Here is a 15,792-nt window from a genome sequence, read left to right as displayed (position 1 = left end):
TAGCTTCGACAATGGTGTGCAGTGTCAGCATGGGAGTCATGCTGAAATATAAACTTTCACAAAGGTTGTTCTCTCGCTTTCTTCTCATTGCTGTGCTGCTCTGCAAATGCTTGGGGGTGTGGTTCAGGTTGACCAATAAGAGCTTGCCATTGTAATGCATATGGACGCATTATCTAGCAATGATGAATCCATTAACGTAGTAATGGATGGGGTTGAAGTGTTTAACTGACGTCTAGTTGTAACTGGTCTGCTAATACGTCATTCTCTGTCCTCCTTTGACTGCAGTTACGTAATATTGTTCATCCCAGGACCTGAGCAAACTCATCATGTCCCTAAATTATGGATTCAAAGGTCATTAGAATGTAAAACGGGGTTTCCCAAACTCGGTCCTGGGGCCCCCCTGGGTACACGTGTTTGCCCTTGCACTACACAGCTGATTCAGGACCGTCTTTGGGAAACTGATGTAGAACACTGGATTTTAATTCATGTTCTGGGTTTTTAGGATAAAGAATTTGATTTATAAAATAAATGTCTAATCATGTATGATGCTGAATTAGTGTTTGTTTTTTTACCATTCATCCCAGAGCCTATACGGTAGGTGCATAGTCTTATGTATGGTAGCAAACAATGTCCCCAATTCCCTCTTGCTTTCTGGATTATTTTCTGTTTATACTCCAATCACCGGGTTTCCCTCTTTGTCCACAGGGGTAATATGTTAACCAATAATGTTCTGTTTATCAAATTCTCATTCCTGTGAGTTTACCATAAACCTGGATGGTCAGCCTAACCGCGCTTTTTAACACCCGGAAGCTAGCTGCACCAATGTGCCTGAGGAAACACTGTTCAACTGACCACAAGGAGTCTCTAGAGTGCGATGACCCCTCCCCCCCGGCCAAACCCTCCCCCCAACCTGGATGATGCTGGCCCAATTGTGTCCCGCCCTATGGGACTCCCGATCATGGCCAGTTGTGACACAGCCCGGGATCAAACCCGGGTCTGTAGTGATGCCTCTAGCACTGCTATGCAGTGCCTTAGACCGCTGCGCCACTTGGGAGGCGCAGCGGTAGCGTTTCTAGGTAGCTGAGCTGAAGAGGGAGAGAGGGAAAACACCCTGCTGTAAGGCAATACTCTTATCAGCCCCATTTGACCTTTAGTCCCTAGTTCACGTCACAACCCTCCCACTTCTGTCACCTCTGTATATTTACCGAGAGGCAAACTCTTCACTCCACATGTACCAGCATTACGATTTGAACGGCACATTCCAACATGTGCTCAAACATTTTGTCCTCCTAAAAACACAATTTTTCATAGTGACATATAACTTATTGTAGATAATTAAGTTAGCTGCTAACATGGTTAAACCAGACTGAACACTACAGCCTGGTATGTTTAAACCTCTTTATCAATAGGGTATCAATTGCAATAAAGCCAACTATCTCACCTGGTCTGTCCCAATTTCATCAGAAACACCAGTTACCTTTTGACAGACTATCATGAATCTGGCTGTTAGCCAATTAAACTCTCCCACCTTAAGCCCCTGTCATCCACACCCTAACTCCTATTGGCTGAGAGCTGGTAACTGTGGGGTGAACAGAGTAAAAGAGCCCCAGTGGTTCCAAATACTCTGTGGTAGATAGCTATGTAAACTCAGCAAAAAAAGAAACGGCCCTTTTCCAGGACCCTGTCTTTCAAAGATAATTCGTAAAAAACGAAATATCTTCACAGATCTTCATTGTAAAGGGTATAAACACAGTTTCCCCATGCTTGTTCAATGAACCATAAACAATTAATGAACATGCACCAGTGGAACGGTCGTTAAGACATTAACAGCTTACAGACGGTATTTAAGGTCACAGTTATGAAAACCTAGGACACTAAAGAGGCCTTTCTACTGACTCTGAAAAATACCAAAAGAAAGATGCCCAGGGTCCCTGCTCATCTGCGTGAACGTGCCTTAGGCATGCTGCAAGTTGGCATGAGGACTGCAGATGTGGCCAGGACAATAAATTGCAATGTACGTACTGTGAGAGACCTAAGACAGTGCTACAGTGAGACAGGACGGATAGCTGATCGTCCTCGCAGTGGCTGACCACATGTAACAACAACTGCACAAGACCGGTACATCCGATCATCACACCTGCGGGACAGGTACAGGATGGCAACAACAACAACTGCCCGAGTTACACCAGGAACGCACAATCCCTCCATCCGTGCTCAGACTGTCTGCAATAGACTGAGAGAGGCTGGACTGAGGGCTTGTAGGCCTGTTGTAAAGGCAGGTCCTCACCAGACATCACCGGCAACAACATCGCCTATGGGCACAAACCCACCATCGCTGGACCAGACAGGACTGACAAAAAGTGCTCTTCACTGACGAGTTGCGGTTTAGTCTCACCAGGGGTGATGGTCTGATTCAAGTTTATAGTAAAAGGAATGAGAGTTACACCGAGGCCTATACTCTGGGGCGGGAGCGATTTGGAAGTGGAGGGTCTGTCATGGTCTGGGGCGGTGTGTCACAGCATTATCGGACTGAGCTTGTTGTCATTGCAGGCGATCTCAACACTGTGCGTTACAGGGAAAACATCCTCCTCCCTCATGTGGTACCCTTCCTGCAGGCTCATCCTGACATGACCCTCCAGCATGACAATGCCACCAGCCATTCTGCTCATTCTGTGTGTGATTTCCTGCAAGACAGGAATGTCAGGGTTCTACCATGGCCAGCGAAGAGCCCAGATCTCAATCCTATTGAGCACGTCTGGAACCTGTTGGATCGGAGGGTGAGGGCTAGGGCCATTCCGCGCAGAAATATCCGGGAACTTGCAGGTGCCTTGGTGGAAGAGTGGGGTAACATCTCACAGCAAGAACTGTCAATTCTGGTGCAGTCCATGAGGAGGAGATGCATTGCAGTAATTAATGCAGCTGGTGGACACACCAGGTACTGACTGTTACTTTTGATTTTGACCCCCCCTTTGTTCAGGGACACATTATTCCATTTATGTTAGTCACATGTCTGTGGAACTTTTGTTGAATCTTGTTATGTTCATACAAATATTTACACATGTTAAGTTTGCTGAAAATAAAAGCAGTTGACAGTGAGAGGACATTTATTTTTTTGCTGAGTTTATGACAAAAGGTACCATTACACAATGAGTGGTGAATGTTGCCACATTGCACTGGGATTAATGAAATATTCCCATTAAATGTTGTATTGTAGTTACAACGTAATGTACTGGTAAATGTGTTGTTTTTCACAAATGTTAGAAGCTGTGCGCTGCTGTAGGTTTGATTTGGACATTGACTTTCTTGACAGTGAGTGGACTTTGGTTTGGCCCGTGCTCCTGTACACAGTAACGCCTCTCTCTGTGGCAAGTCAGTAAAAAATTGAATAAATATGAGGATGCACAACTCCTTGTTTCAGGGTTAGGGCTGGCTCCCTGGGACTGTAGTTTGGGCTCTCACGTCCTGCAGTAAACCAATAGCTAGTCAAACGGATTTTAATCCACAGGATTAATAACAATGTAAGTACTCTCAGATATTACCTGTTAGATTTTGCTACACTCGGGAATAACATCTGCTAACCATGTGTATGTGACCAAACAATTTGATTTGATTTGACCAACATGGTTTAATTTTTTGTTGTTGTTGATTAGACCTAATATAGGTTTTGTAATTCTTTTTGAGATGTGTTGCACCATTTCATTTTCAACCTGGATTAGTTCATCTAAGTTTCAATCTTTAAACTATGATTAGTTACACGTGTCATAATGAATTCGCCATAGCAATATGTTCTCATTCTATTGCTATGGAAACAAATTAGCACTGGTCATTGCTAGTTAGCTAGCAAATTAAGTTTAAAATACAGGCTATTAAAACTATACATTTTGGTCAAATTAGATAGCTGTCTAGTTGACCTTTAACACTCTTGTGGATACCATGATTACAATCACACTGAAAATGAAGCACATACACAGACATTTTATCAATTTAAACCTCCTGCAGGAGCAGTTCAGAATAATCCATTATCTACATTTTAATTTCATTTTAAAACAATGGAGCAAGAAGATTTAAACTAAAAACAAAATTAAACTTAGTTTATAAGAAAATTTAAATTGAACTAAGATTCATTTAAAACGAGGTTAAAAATGTGGTGCAACAAGATTAATACTAAAACCTTGATTTAACCCAGTTTAAACCTTGATTAAACCCAGTTTGAGTTAATCCATGTTGGTGCAACCCACCCCTATATATAACTGATGTTTATTTGATCTGGTTGATTGTATGGATTATTATAATCAATGCTGTTCAGTTGTTATTATGATGTAATGTGTTTTCAAATATCACAAAATCCCTCCTGCCACAACAATGGGCTGCACAGGCTATTGTACTTTAGAAACCGAATCAACAAATTGACCGGCATATTTACTCAACAATATCCTAAGTATCCACAGCATTTTGTTCCAAGGATGGTAAGAGAGAATAGATGCAGCAGTGCTGACATCCTTCCCTCTTCCTCCTTCACTGTCTGCAGTACCAGGGACCATGGTGGGAATGAAGCCCTCCGATACACCCCCTACCCTGGGGGTGAAGCTGCTGAGTGCTGGCTCAGCCGCCTGCATCGCTGACCTGGTCACCTTTCCCCTGGATACAGCCAAAGTCAGACTCCAGGTAATGGTTCACTGTCCTCCTCCAGCCCTGAAGACTTGAGTCTGACCTCCTGTAACTCTGAATTTTACTAGCACCTCCTGTAACACTGATTCTTGTGGGGACCTCCGTTAACACTGACACTTGTGTACCCCAGATTCAGGGAGAGAAGGTGGCGTCGGAAGCTACCAAGGGCATCCGCTACAGGGGGGTGTTTGGGACAATCAGTACCATGATCCGGACGGAGGGGCCCAGGTCGCTGTATAACGGTCTGGTGGCGGGCTTACAGAGACAGATGTGCTTTGCCTCCATCAGGATCGGCTTCTATGACAACGTCAAAAACTTCTACGCTGGCGGAGCAGACAGTAAATTAGGATAATTCGTTCAAGATAATAATCTGTGATACATATTTTGTACCAAGAGAAGAAGCATCATATAGTACCTCAATCAACATCCTTTCAGTACTTAACAAACCCTCGTACCCCGTCTGCCCCTGACCTATCCCAGCTGCAAATATTGGCATCCGTATCTTGGCCGGCTGCACCACAGGGGCCATGGCTGTGTCTTTCGCCCAGCCCACTGACGTGGTGAAGGTCCGCTTCCAGGCCCAGGTCAACCTGACCGGGGTGGCTCGTCGCTACACGGGCACCATGCAGGCCTACAAACACATTTTCAACCACGAGGGTATCCGCGGGCTCTGGAAAGGTTAGTCAGTACGGCCCTGGGCCCAATCGGTTGATTTGCAAGTAACACCAATCTCCATTGGTGGTGTTGCTGCTAACCTTGAGCCCCATTGATTGTGTTTGTCCGTAGTGGAACTGTTTGCATAGAAAATACCAAAGATTGTTGTCTATGTCACTGTCATTCAATGTCAGGGATGTACAGATATTGATTGTAGCAGATGCTGCAAAGGCAAAGTTGATGATCCCATAGGACAGAACTAGAGTGCACCTGAAAATAAAACTTGGCTTTGCAGGTTGTTGAGTTTTCTTGGGCCTTTTACTAATGATAGACTAGTGGTTTAATTTTGGTATAACTATTGGGGTTATTAACCAACCGACCTGCTTCTTGTTCACTCCAGGCTGTCTACCCAACATCACTAGGAACGCTCTGGTCAACTGCACAGAGCTTGTGACCTATGACCTCATCAAGGAGGCCATTCTTAGGCACAACCTGTTGTCAGGTGAGTGGGTGCTATTGGTGCATACAGTCACAGCGAGACAGCTGACTGGGCAGAAGTCCACATGCCCTCTCGCTCTTTTGTTCTTCATGTGTCTTGAAAGCCTGATAACAGTATACATAGTGGTACATAATATTCTGTCCAGCTATGGAATAACACGGAGCTAACATTTATCTAAAGGATTTTTATTGCACCTTTCACAACAAAGCGGTATAAAACAGAGATAATGATTTCCTGTAGGCCCAGAAAATCATTATCTCTGTTTTATACCGCTTTGTTGTGAAAGGTGCAATAAAAATCCTTTAGATAAATGTTAGCTCCGTGTTATTCCATAGCTGTGTTAATCAACTAATTCATCTAAGGTTCAATCTTTAAACTATAATTAGTTACACGTGTCATAATGTGTTAATCTGTGTTAATCAACTAGTTCATCTAAGGTTCAATCTTTAAACTATGATTAGTTACACGTGTCATAATGGATTCACCATAACAATATGTTCTCATTCCATTTCTATGGAAACAAGCCAGCGCTGGTCATTGCTAGCTAGCTAACAAATTGAGTTTGAAATACAGGCTAGTAAAACGAATTGCACTTTTTGGTCGAATTAGTTAGCTGGCTAGTTGCCTTTTACAAACATGGTATCCACAAAATCTAAAATAGTTAATCATACTGAAAATAGGTTGATATCTTTGTGACAGTGTTTCAAAAGGACTTGTGATGACCGTTTTCCCACAGATAACCTCCCGTGCCATTTTGCTTCTGCGTTCGGCGCCGGCTTCGTTACCACCTGCATTGCCTCTCCGGTGGACGTGGTGAAGACACGATACATGAACTCTCCGCCGGGCCAGTATAAGAGTGCCATCAACTGTGCCTGGACCATGGCCACCAAAGAGGGACCCACGGCCTTCTACAAAGGGTGAGCTCACAGACAGTCACACACACTGTACAAACAGACCGGTGTCCTTCAGTCTGTTGATGGAACAAGACAGTTGGATGTAGTTGTACATTTTAGTCCTCAATGATATATCATTGATTTTGCTGTTTTGGGTGGTTACCTTGACACAGTAACTCTTCCAGAGGAGGCTGGTGGGAGGAGATATAGGAGGACTGGCTCATTGTAATGGCTGGAATGGAATCAAACATATTTAAACCACGTTTGACTACGTTCCATTTATAACATTCTAGCCATTACAATGAGCCCATCCTCCTATAGCTCCTCCCAGCAGTCCCCTCTGAACTCTACTAAGCAAAACTGTGGAGCATTCGCAGGGTTCTTTAGTAGAAAGTCTCTCCCTGACATGCCAACTAATGTTTAATTTGTCCTCTTGTTCCCTGTAGATTTGTGCCCTCATTTCTAAGGCTGGGCTCATGGAACGTTGTGATGTTTGTGTCGTTTGAGCAGCTCAAGAGAGTCATGATGGTAGGAAAGCAGAAGATGGAGGACAAAAGTTAACTTCATTCCTACCCTACATTCAAAGAGCCCTTTGCAATGACGGATTGACAAGCGCACAAACCCTAGCCATATTGAGTTGGTCCCACAATGTAGTGTAGACAGACTACAGCAATACTATGGACCACGATCCATAACGTTAAGATTCCTATGTGTTCGTCAGCATGTTTTATGAATAATGAGGAATCCTTTGTTAAAAAAGGAGTTATGAAAGTGCATTTGAAGTGCATCTACATTGGAGAAATTTTATTTTCTGTTTTTATTTATTTTGACCTATACTTCTCCTACGGTCTCAAACCAGTCCTTGTGGACCTCTAGCTATTCTCTACAGTGTATTTAGCACTGCCAAATGTGAACTAATCAGCAAGCCGACTGTTCCTTTAAATCAGGTGTACTAGGGTTAGGATACAGTACTCTAGGAACGACTGCTGGGCTACCAGGACCGGGTAGAAAAAGGCTTCCCTTGTATTGTGTGCTTAAATTGAATCCCCAACAACAACTCCCAGTCGCCGGTTAAGGCAGCCCCCTCCGCAACGCTCTGATTTAGAGGGGTTGGGTTAAATGCGGAAGACACATTTCAGTTGAATGCATTCAGTTGTGCAGCTGACTATTTATCCCACTTTCCCTTCCCTTAATCCCCTCCCCCCAACAAATGTAATAAGTTAGTTTAATTAGTATTTAGATGTTGGTAATTTGCAATATATTGAACTTTATAAATATGATTATTTTGTTTGTTTGTTTCAATGGGTTGTTCATTACACGCTCCATTTAATCTTGGCCTGACAGCTGACAGTCATCACACACACATCCAAAAACATCACATCAGAAGTTTAATTTATTAACACTGGACATGTGTCAGTCGTTACAAAGATCCATACTGGGTCTACAAAATGTCAAATCATCTAAAAAAAAAAAAAATCAGGGCCCACGGCCTATAAATAACAGACAAAATACCATACAAAGTCAGCTTTCAGCAAAGACAATATTGTACGAATGTGTGGAATAGGCAGCGGCGTAATAAACAGTAATCTCAGCACCACCTATTGAAATGTATTGACAACAATGACTGTATCAATTGAAACGCATTAAAACATGCACAGAGCTCTCCGTGTCTGAGGAAGTAGTACAACCATTGAGCATTAGGTAAACAAATTATTCCTTAGTTAAGTCTACTACGATATAAATTCCCTCTCTGGACACATATTTGATTCCTGAGCAAGAAGGACAAATACGAGAATGAGTAGGCAAAGTTATTATGAATACATGCGAGACGGCACTTGTTGACTTTGTTAAATAAATTCAAACCTAGTTAATATTATTATTATTACCAATCTCCATTTCCTCTAAAACTTGTGTAATTCCTTTCCATGTCCACTGAAAAGTACACAGCCAATTAACTACATAGAACTAGTGCCCTACTATTTTATTTCCCCTTTTGTAATATTTGAAGCATTGGAATGGTCATTATTTGAGGCAGAGGGTTGAATTCCAGTCACCTGGTCTTACTCATTTCTAAAAACTAGTCACTAATTTATACAAATAAAAAATAAGTGTGTAGATTGGGTCTAAACTAAGATTGAAGGGAACGCTAGCTCAAAATGTCCCTTATTAGTTTGGAAGTACACTGTAGTGTATCGAGGTTCTGGTGGTCCCAATTAGGTCCAAGCGAGACCCGTTCAGTCGGTTGGTCGGTCAGTTACTTCTTGGACTATCCGTCATGGTGAGGGCGACGGCAGGGTCCAGCAGTTGAATCTTGATATTGTCGTGGAACTTTTCCCTGTAGTGGTTGAACTCCATGATGCTCTCGGGCTCCTCCTCCACCCAGAACTTATCAAACTTGTACACCAGGTAACCTGAAGCAGGGAGGCCAAGACAGACTTAGGGGTTTAGGTAGCCTGAAGCAGGGAGGCCAAGACAGACTTAGGGGTTTAGGTAGCCTGAAGCAGGGAGGCCAAGACAGACTTAGGGGTTTAGGTAACCTAAAGCAGGGAGGCCAAGACAGACTTAGGGGTTTAGGTAACCTGAAGCAGGGAGGCCAAGACAGACTTAGGGGTTTAGGTAGCCTGAAGCAGGGAGGCCAAGACAGACTTAGGGGTTTAGGTAGCCTAAAGCAGGGAGGCCAAGACAGACTTAGGGGTTTAGGTAACCTAAAGCAGGGAGGCCAAGACAGACTTAGGGGTTTAGGTAACCTAAAGCAGGGAGGCCAAGACAGACTTAGGGGTTTAGGTAACCTAAAGCAGGGAGGCCAAGACAGACTTAGGGGTTTAGGTAACCTAAAGCAGGGAGGCCAAGACAGACTTAGGGGTTTAGGTAACCTGAAGCAGGGAGGCCAAGACAGACTTAGGGGTTTAGGTAACCTGAAGCAGGGAGTTATCCCCTATGCTACTGACAAACAGAGTTGAGCGCGATTAGCATACACTTACAGAACAGCTGATGGAGGTGCTGCAGTTGGGGTCTCCCAGACACCGTGTTGTAGAAGTGGGGTTTGAGAGCACCACTCTTCAGTAAACTGTACGCCATCTCCGTCAGGTTGATACCCACTATGGCATAGGAGTACCTGAAACATGACACATGTGATAATCATTAAAGGGCTAGAAATGTTGTCAAAGTAGGTTTACTTTGGGTGTGCTCGTTGTAGCTTGTTTGGGGCCCAGGTGGGCAGAGGTTTCACTTTGGGACTAATGGAAAAGTCTCAAATGTGGAAACTCTACCCACCCAGTACATTGGGCAAGCTAAAACAAACACAACTATTGACAGATGAGTGAATATACTGAAATGTGCAACAGAACCATAGCTGACATATAAAGAACAGAGTTCAACAGGTCAGTCAACTCCTAAAATGAGGTAATTACGTAATCCTTACCCCAATTTGGGATGGTTTGCGTGGGACAGCACTTGCCGTGCCTCTTCAGTGTAGTTCTCACTAAAGAACCTGTAATAAACAAGATACCAAATTTAAAAAGTTAAGAAATCTAGCTTAAACTTGAGAAAAGAAAAATATACAACTTTTCAGAATACTGATGAGCAAGGTTAGATTGTTAAGGACTGGACAGTCATTCAGACAACATAACTCACACAAGGTTGGTTAGGCCCAACATGCCCATTCCTCGGAAGTCAGTCTTGGGGTCATCGCCTTGGAAACCAATGTCGCCCCACTGTTTGGTAACTCTGGACTCCAGTTTGACATCGGGCATCAACAGGTCCCAGAACTGTAGAGTCAGACAAGTCCATTCCTGTTAATGCTTTACACTTTAAACAGAGATGATATTAAAAAGTTTGAAACAGTCATGTTGAATCATCTCATCCAGAAACATTCCACTGCTCCATGCTAGTCATTGACATAAAGAAATGAACGGCCACAGTACCTTCAAAAGCATTTCCTCGTGTTGGACTTTATCCGAGTCAAAATTCTCCTTCCTCAACTCTTCCACGGACGTGAATAAGTTCCTGTATCCTGTTATTTGTAAGAGACACAGCTTCAGATTCACCTTAAACCTAGGACCAAAGAGACACACATTAGTCATCAATACATACCATATAAAATAATCTATATAAAACATGAATAAAACTGTAAAGGGTAACAAGACTGACGTGGGATCCCTCTGCGTTTTGACATTCTTTTCCCTCATGATAAGATCCAGATGCTTCTCCAAATCATCCTCCTCCACATCCACAGCAGCTCTTAATAGCTGGAGAGAGGGAAGGAGAGAGGAAGAGGAAAAGGATGGAGGGACAGAGGAGAGAGATGGTGTGATTAGTTATCTCATCCATGGTAATAGCTCAGAGTTTGTGTTAGTACTTCTCCTACAGACTATGATGTCATAACAAGCACGATGATCACTGAGGTCAGATGATGGAATCACCAACTATGTATTACCTACCGCCTTAACTTTGTATGGGGGAAATGCCATAGTAACAGAGTGATGCTGAGACTCAGAATTGTTCCCTTTAAAATGTATGCCAAACAAAAACGAATATTTGCAAAGTTAAGCAAACCATACAACTACGCACGACGACTTCCAACAGTGCAGATGCAAAGGTTTGGTAAGTGAATGACAACACCAACAGCACAAACAGTCATTTTATTACCAAACTTTGCATCTGCACTGTTAAACTAAATGTGTTACCATGGAAATGCCCACGAACTGTTGATAAGAATGTGCTTAGCATAACAACAACAACAAAAAAATCAAGTGAAAGGAATTGATTTCCAACATTTACCTTAGATTTGGAGTTCTTGAGTGAGTATTCTGAATGAAGAAAAATCAAATGCCAGGTTAAAAACAGTTCAAAATGAGAATGAATAGCACAACTGACAACTTGTTTTTCGTAAGGGTTGGGTAGTGTTCATTGGGTGTCGAATGGAGGAAAAACACGGGGGACTATGTGGACTTGCCCAATTAGAGATACCAATTGTTGTTTTTCCATAACAAAACGCTTTAAAACATGTTCTGTTACCCTAATGAACACTATTTAGCTCTAGAATGTAACCTCACCTGCTTTCGTTGTCCTGGGCGCCCCAGGCTTGTAGCCGGCACAAATCCTTTGCAGCTCGCATTTCCCTGTCACCTGTCTGATGAACCACTTCAGCCAGTATCTAAGGAAGGACGTGTAGAAGTATCCCCAGATGCTGCCCAACATGGTCTACAACATAAACATGTCAGCAAGAGTTCCAAATACAACAAGGCAAGTGAATGACACCATAATCATACGAGTCATCCAAGACACATACTGGTAGGACAGCAATGGTGAGCCGTGCCTCTTCTTCGAGACAAATGAGCACCCAGAAAGATTCCCCGTGTACTCCAGACAAGCCAATCGATTTATCCTTTAGTTGTACGCCACGCAATGGAATTAATGGCCGGAGAAGAAAAAACATCCAGCAATGGTAATGTCTCTGTAGTAGGAGCTAGCTATTGATACCTTCAAGCTATCAGTCTAAAGTACTGCAGGACCTCCCCAAAAACAATCATTCGCTACTCTGTACAAAACCCCATATTCAATGGGAACGGTTGATACGTAGCTAATCTTAAAATGGCATGTCATCAGATAGGCCTAGGTGGTCAAGTAAATCACTGGAAAGTTACCGTAGCAGTAACTTTCCACGGTGTCCCCCTCCCAAATTATCTAAATCTAACTGCAAGTATTTCACAATCATTGATTTGCTAGCAAGCCATCTGTTGAACGCTGTTCCAGGACAGTCATTTACTTAGCTAGGAGACCAGGCGTGATTCATTAAGCCAATTAGTGAGTCGTACAGCCCAGAAACCAGGTGCAGGCTGTGGCTGCTGAACCAGGCTTGCCAGTGAGTAGAAGTGAAATGAGAGAACACGTTGCAACATGAACAGAAAGGCTCTATTGTAATTTGAGCTCCTACTTTAGTAGGTGTCTTTACACAAATGGCTTTTGCTTGGCAAAAGAACTGCTTTTGTTAGCCGACTGGCAGCTTGTCTTTTGTTTAGCAGCTAACGTTAGTTATCTCCTAACTAACAGCTCGCAGTAGATCGTCTCATTTCAGCCACTGTGCCTCCACCGTAAAGCTTCAGCACAGTAGCTTGAGGTTTCTAAGTTGTTGGGGTACTAAAATATACAGTAATTTCATTGACCGGTACAACACTAACTAGCCAAGCTATAACACACTGACTGTTCTGGAACAGTCTTCAACTGATAGCTTGCTAGAAAATCAATGACTGTGCAATATTTGCAGTTAGAGACCTAGATAATTAACTCCAGAAAGAAAGTCAACATGTTAATAAACAGTTAGCGATACCTGGCTTTTAAGCGTTAGCTAGCTACCTAACGTTAGCTAGCTTAGCCACACAATCACAACAGGTTGTCAATATTTACCTCTAGTAATCAGGTGGATTATGTCAGCAATTACGCCTTGATTTGAGTGAATATAGCAACAAATAGACCTAGTGGTGAGCGTTATTTACTTTAGCAATGACAAATTCCTCAGATTAAACTAAAAAGAGATGTGTCCACTGAGGTAGTGATGTTGACAAGTCTTTTGGCTAACCTCTTCTTTGATTAATAGAATCTCGACCCACAAGTGTACCACTTTACCTTTAGCGCCACCTGTTGGGTTGGGGTCTGCTGAGTTGATGGAATCCTGGGGTGTATTCAATACACAGAATCTGTTTCAAAACGTTTTGCAACAGAACAGAAACCTTGTACTCCAAACGCTCTTCAACGACAAGTTGTTGGGTTCTTAAACGGACGTTGTAGTTCCTTTTAATTGTATGGTTTCCACGTGTTGCCACTCCAATCTGAATAGTCTGCTAAGGGTTTGGCACAAGCTGCTATAAATGATAGATTCTGCTCTAAAGTGAACTGAAGTTTGTGGGGCTCCTTCCAACTTCTTCTAGCCGCTTATTTTTATATTTAAGAGAGACATGACTGAACTACAACTTCTATTTAAGAACAAAACGGGACTCAACATCATTTGGAGTAAACTTTTTACCTGCTAATTAATTGCACTCATCTGGTGTCCCAGGTCTAAATCAGTCCCCGATTAGATGGGAACAATGAAAAAAAACAGTGGAACAGGCTTCGAGGTCCAGAGTTGAATTTGAGGGCACTAACCTATTATAATAGCTGCATTTCCTATACTTGCCACACGAAGGTGCGGATGTTGCATAGGATGTATGGTGAAAATACTTCCCTAAAGAAACCATGCTCACTGGTCATAGGGATTAAGTTTAACAGCTCGACAAATTCCTTGAATTAGTAGTGTGTTCATATTTGATTGAAGTATGGAATCAGACATGTCAATCTCACATTTTTAAACACTAATGTTTTGGCAACAAAAAAACATTGCATGTATGGATACTTTATCTATGAAATAGCTTTATCAATCTAGGTATCTTCAACTATTTATCTATATATTTTGATCAATAATGTATCTATACACTGCCAGTTCTCTGACCTCCTCCCTATAGGCCGTCTCATCGTTGTCGGGGATCAGGCCTTCCACTGTCGTGTCGTTAGCAAACTTAATGATGGTGTTGGAGTTGGGTTTGCCACGCAGTCGTTGGTGAACAGGGAGTACAGGAGGGGACTAAGTACACACCCCTGAGGGGCCCCAGTGTTAAGGATCAGCGTGGCAGACGTGTTGTTGCCTACTCTTACCACCTGGGGGCGGGCCGTCAGGAAGTCCAGGATCCAGTTACAGAGGGAGGTGCTTAGTCCCAGAGTCCTTAGCTTAGTGATGAGCTTCATGGGCACTACGGTGTTGAACGCTGAGCTGTAGTCATTGAACAGCCTTCTCACATACAGTGGGGAGAACAAGTATTTGATACACTGCCGATTTTGCAGGATTTCCTACTTACAAAGCATTTTTACCATAGGTACACTTCACCTGTGAGAGGCGGAATCTAAAACAAAAATCCATAAAATCACATTGTATGATTTTTAAGTAATTAATTTGCATTTTATTGCATGACATAAGTATTTGATACATCAGAAAAGCAGAACTTAATATTTGGTACAGAAACCTTTGTTTGCAATTACAGAGATCATATGTTTCCTGTAGTTCTTGACCAGGTTTGCACACACTGCAGCAGGGATTTTGGCCCACTCCTCCATACAGACCATCTGCAGATCTTTCAGGTTTTGGGGCTGTCGCTGGGCAATACGGACTTTCAGCTCCCTCCAAAGATGTTCTATTGGGTTCAGGTCTGGAGACTGGCTAGGCCACTCCAGGACCTTGAGATGCTTCTGACGGAGCCACTCCTTAGTTGCCTTGGCTGTGTGTTTCGGGTCGTTGTCGTGCTGGAAAACCAAGCCACGACCCATCTTCAATGCTCTTACAGAGGGAAGGAGGTTGTTGGCCAAGATCTTGCGATACATGGCCCCATCCATCCTCCCCTCAACATGGTGGAGTCGTCCTGTCCCCTTTGCAGAAAAGCATCCCCAAAGAATGATGTTTCCACCTCCATGCTTCATGGTTGGGATGGTGCTCTTGGGGTTGTACTCATCCTTCTTCTTCCTCCAAACACGGCGAGTGGAGTTCAGACCACATGACCTTCTCCCATTCCTCCTCTGGATCATCCAGATGGTCATTGACAAACTTCAGACAGGCCTGGACATGCGCTGGCTTGAGCAGGGGGAACTTGCGTGCGCTGATGGCGTAGTGTGTTACTAATGGTTTTCTTTGAGACTGTGGTCCTAGCTCTCTTCAGGTCATTTACCAGGTCCTGCCGTGTAGTTCTGGGCTGATCCCTCATCTTCCTCATGATCATTGATGCCCCACGAGGTGAGATCTTGCATGGAGCCCCAGACCGAGGGTGATTGAGCGCCATCTTCAATTTCTTCCAATTTCTAATAATTGTGCCAACAGTTGTTGCCTTCTCACCAAGCTGCTTGCCTATTGTCCTGTAGCCCATCCCAGCCTTGTGCAGGTCTACAATTTTATCCCTGATGTCCTTACACAGCTCTCTGGTCTTGGCCATTGTGGAGAGGTTGGAGTCTGTTTGATTGAGTGTGTGGACAGGTGTCTTTTATACAGGTAACGAGTTC

The 15,792-nt window shown here is 43.2% G+C and overlaps 2 protein-coding genes across 5 annotated transcripts; one reads left to right on the top strand and one right to left on the bottom strand.

Moving 5' to 3' along the window:
• Positions 1-3,381: 3,381 nt before the first annotated feature.
• On the top strand, positions 3,382-8,004 carry LOC124012869 (mitochondrial uncoupling protein 2-like). The gene is made up of 7 exons (XM_046326877.1): positions 3,382-3,518; positions 4,529-4,665; positions 4,799-5,006; positions 5,149-5,346; positions 5,723-5,824; positions 6,558-6,738; positions 7,161-8,004. Exons 2-7 carry the CDS (start codon positions 4,540-4,542, stop codon positions 7,273-7,275), a joined length of 930 nt encoding a protein of 309 aa, XP_046182833.1. The 5' UTR covers positions 3,382-3,518; positions 4,529-4,539; the 3' UTR covers positions 7,276-8,004.
• An 85-nt stretch (positions 8,005-8,089) lies between these two features.
• Positions 8,090-13,478, bottom strand: LOC124012867 (ELMO domain-containing protein 2-like). Of its 4 annotated transcripts, none has more exons than XM_046326875.1 (9): positions 13,339-13,478; positions 11,769-11,916; positions 11,494-11,522; positions 10,864-10,961; positions 10,638-10,767; positions 10,348-10,481; positions 10,136-10,204; positions 9,696-9,829; positions 8,090-9,125 (listed from the first exon to the last, which is right to left on the bottom strand). In XM_046326875.1, exons 2-9 carry the CDS (start codon positions 11,911-11,913, stop codon positions 8,965-8,967), a joined length of 900 nt encoding a protein of 299 aa, XP_046182831.1. In that variant the 5' UTR covers positions 11,914-11,916; positions 13,339-13,478; the 3' UTR covers positions 8,090-8,964. The 4 variants fall into 4 exon arrangements, with proteins under 4 accessions (XP_046182831.1, XP_046182830.1, XP_046182832.1 ...); XM_046326874.1 differs by lacking the exon at positions 13,339-13,478 and adding an exon at positions 13,120-13,291; XM_046326876.1 differs by lacking the exon at positions 13,339-13,478 and adding an exon at positions 13,209-13,285.
• Between the last annotated feature and the right edge of the window lie 2,314 nt (positions 13,479-15,792).

This window comes from Oncorhynchus gorbuscha, linkage group LG24, assembly GCF_021184085.1.
Source record: "Oncorhynchus gorbuscha isolate QuinsamMale2020 ecotype Even-year linkage group LG24, OgorEven_v1.0, whole genome shotgun sequence".
Taxonomy (NCBI): domain Eukaryota; kingdom Metazoa; phylum Chordata; class Actinopteri; order Salmoniformes; family Salmonidae; genus Oncorhynchus; species Oncorhynchus gorbuscha.
The sequence above is the reverse complement of the archived record's forward strand: the minus strand, read 5'-3'. Positions and strand labels throughout refer to the sequence as shown.

What these genes read in the sequence shown, in the direction of transcription:
- LOC124012867 (XM_046326873.1), bottom strand. Translation starts at nt 12,151, where the DNA reads ATGTTTTTTCTTCTCCGGCCATTAATTCCATTGCGTGGCGTACAACTA. An exon ending in TCAAGAACTCCAAATCTAAG is followed by an intron (nt 10,962 to 11,493) that starts GTAAATGTTGGA and finishes CCCTCTCTCCAG; the next exon opens with CTATTAAGAGCTGCTGTGGA. An exon ending in TTGGGCCTAACCAACCTTGT is followed by an intron (nt 10,205 to 10,347) that starts GTGAGTTATGTT and finishes TGTTTATTACAG; the next exon opens with GTTCTTTAGTGAGAACTACA.
- LOC124012869 (XM_046326877.1), top strand. Translation starts at nt 4,540, where the DNA reads ATGGTGGGAATGAAGCCCTCCGATACACCCCCTACCCTGGGGGTGAAG. An exon ending in CAGCCAAAGTCAGACTCCAG is followed by an intron (nt 4,666 to 4,798) that starts GTAATGGTTCAC and finishes TGTGTACCCCAG; the next exon opens with ATTCAGGGAGAGAAGGTGGC. An exon ending in CTACGCTGGCGGAGCAGACA is followed by an intron (nt 5,007 to 5,148) that starts GTAAATTAGGAT and finishes GACCTATCCCAG; the next exon opens with CTGCAAATATTGGCATCCGT.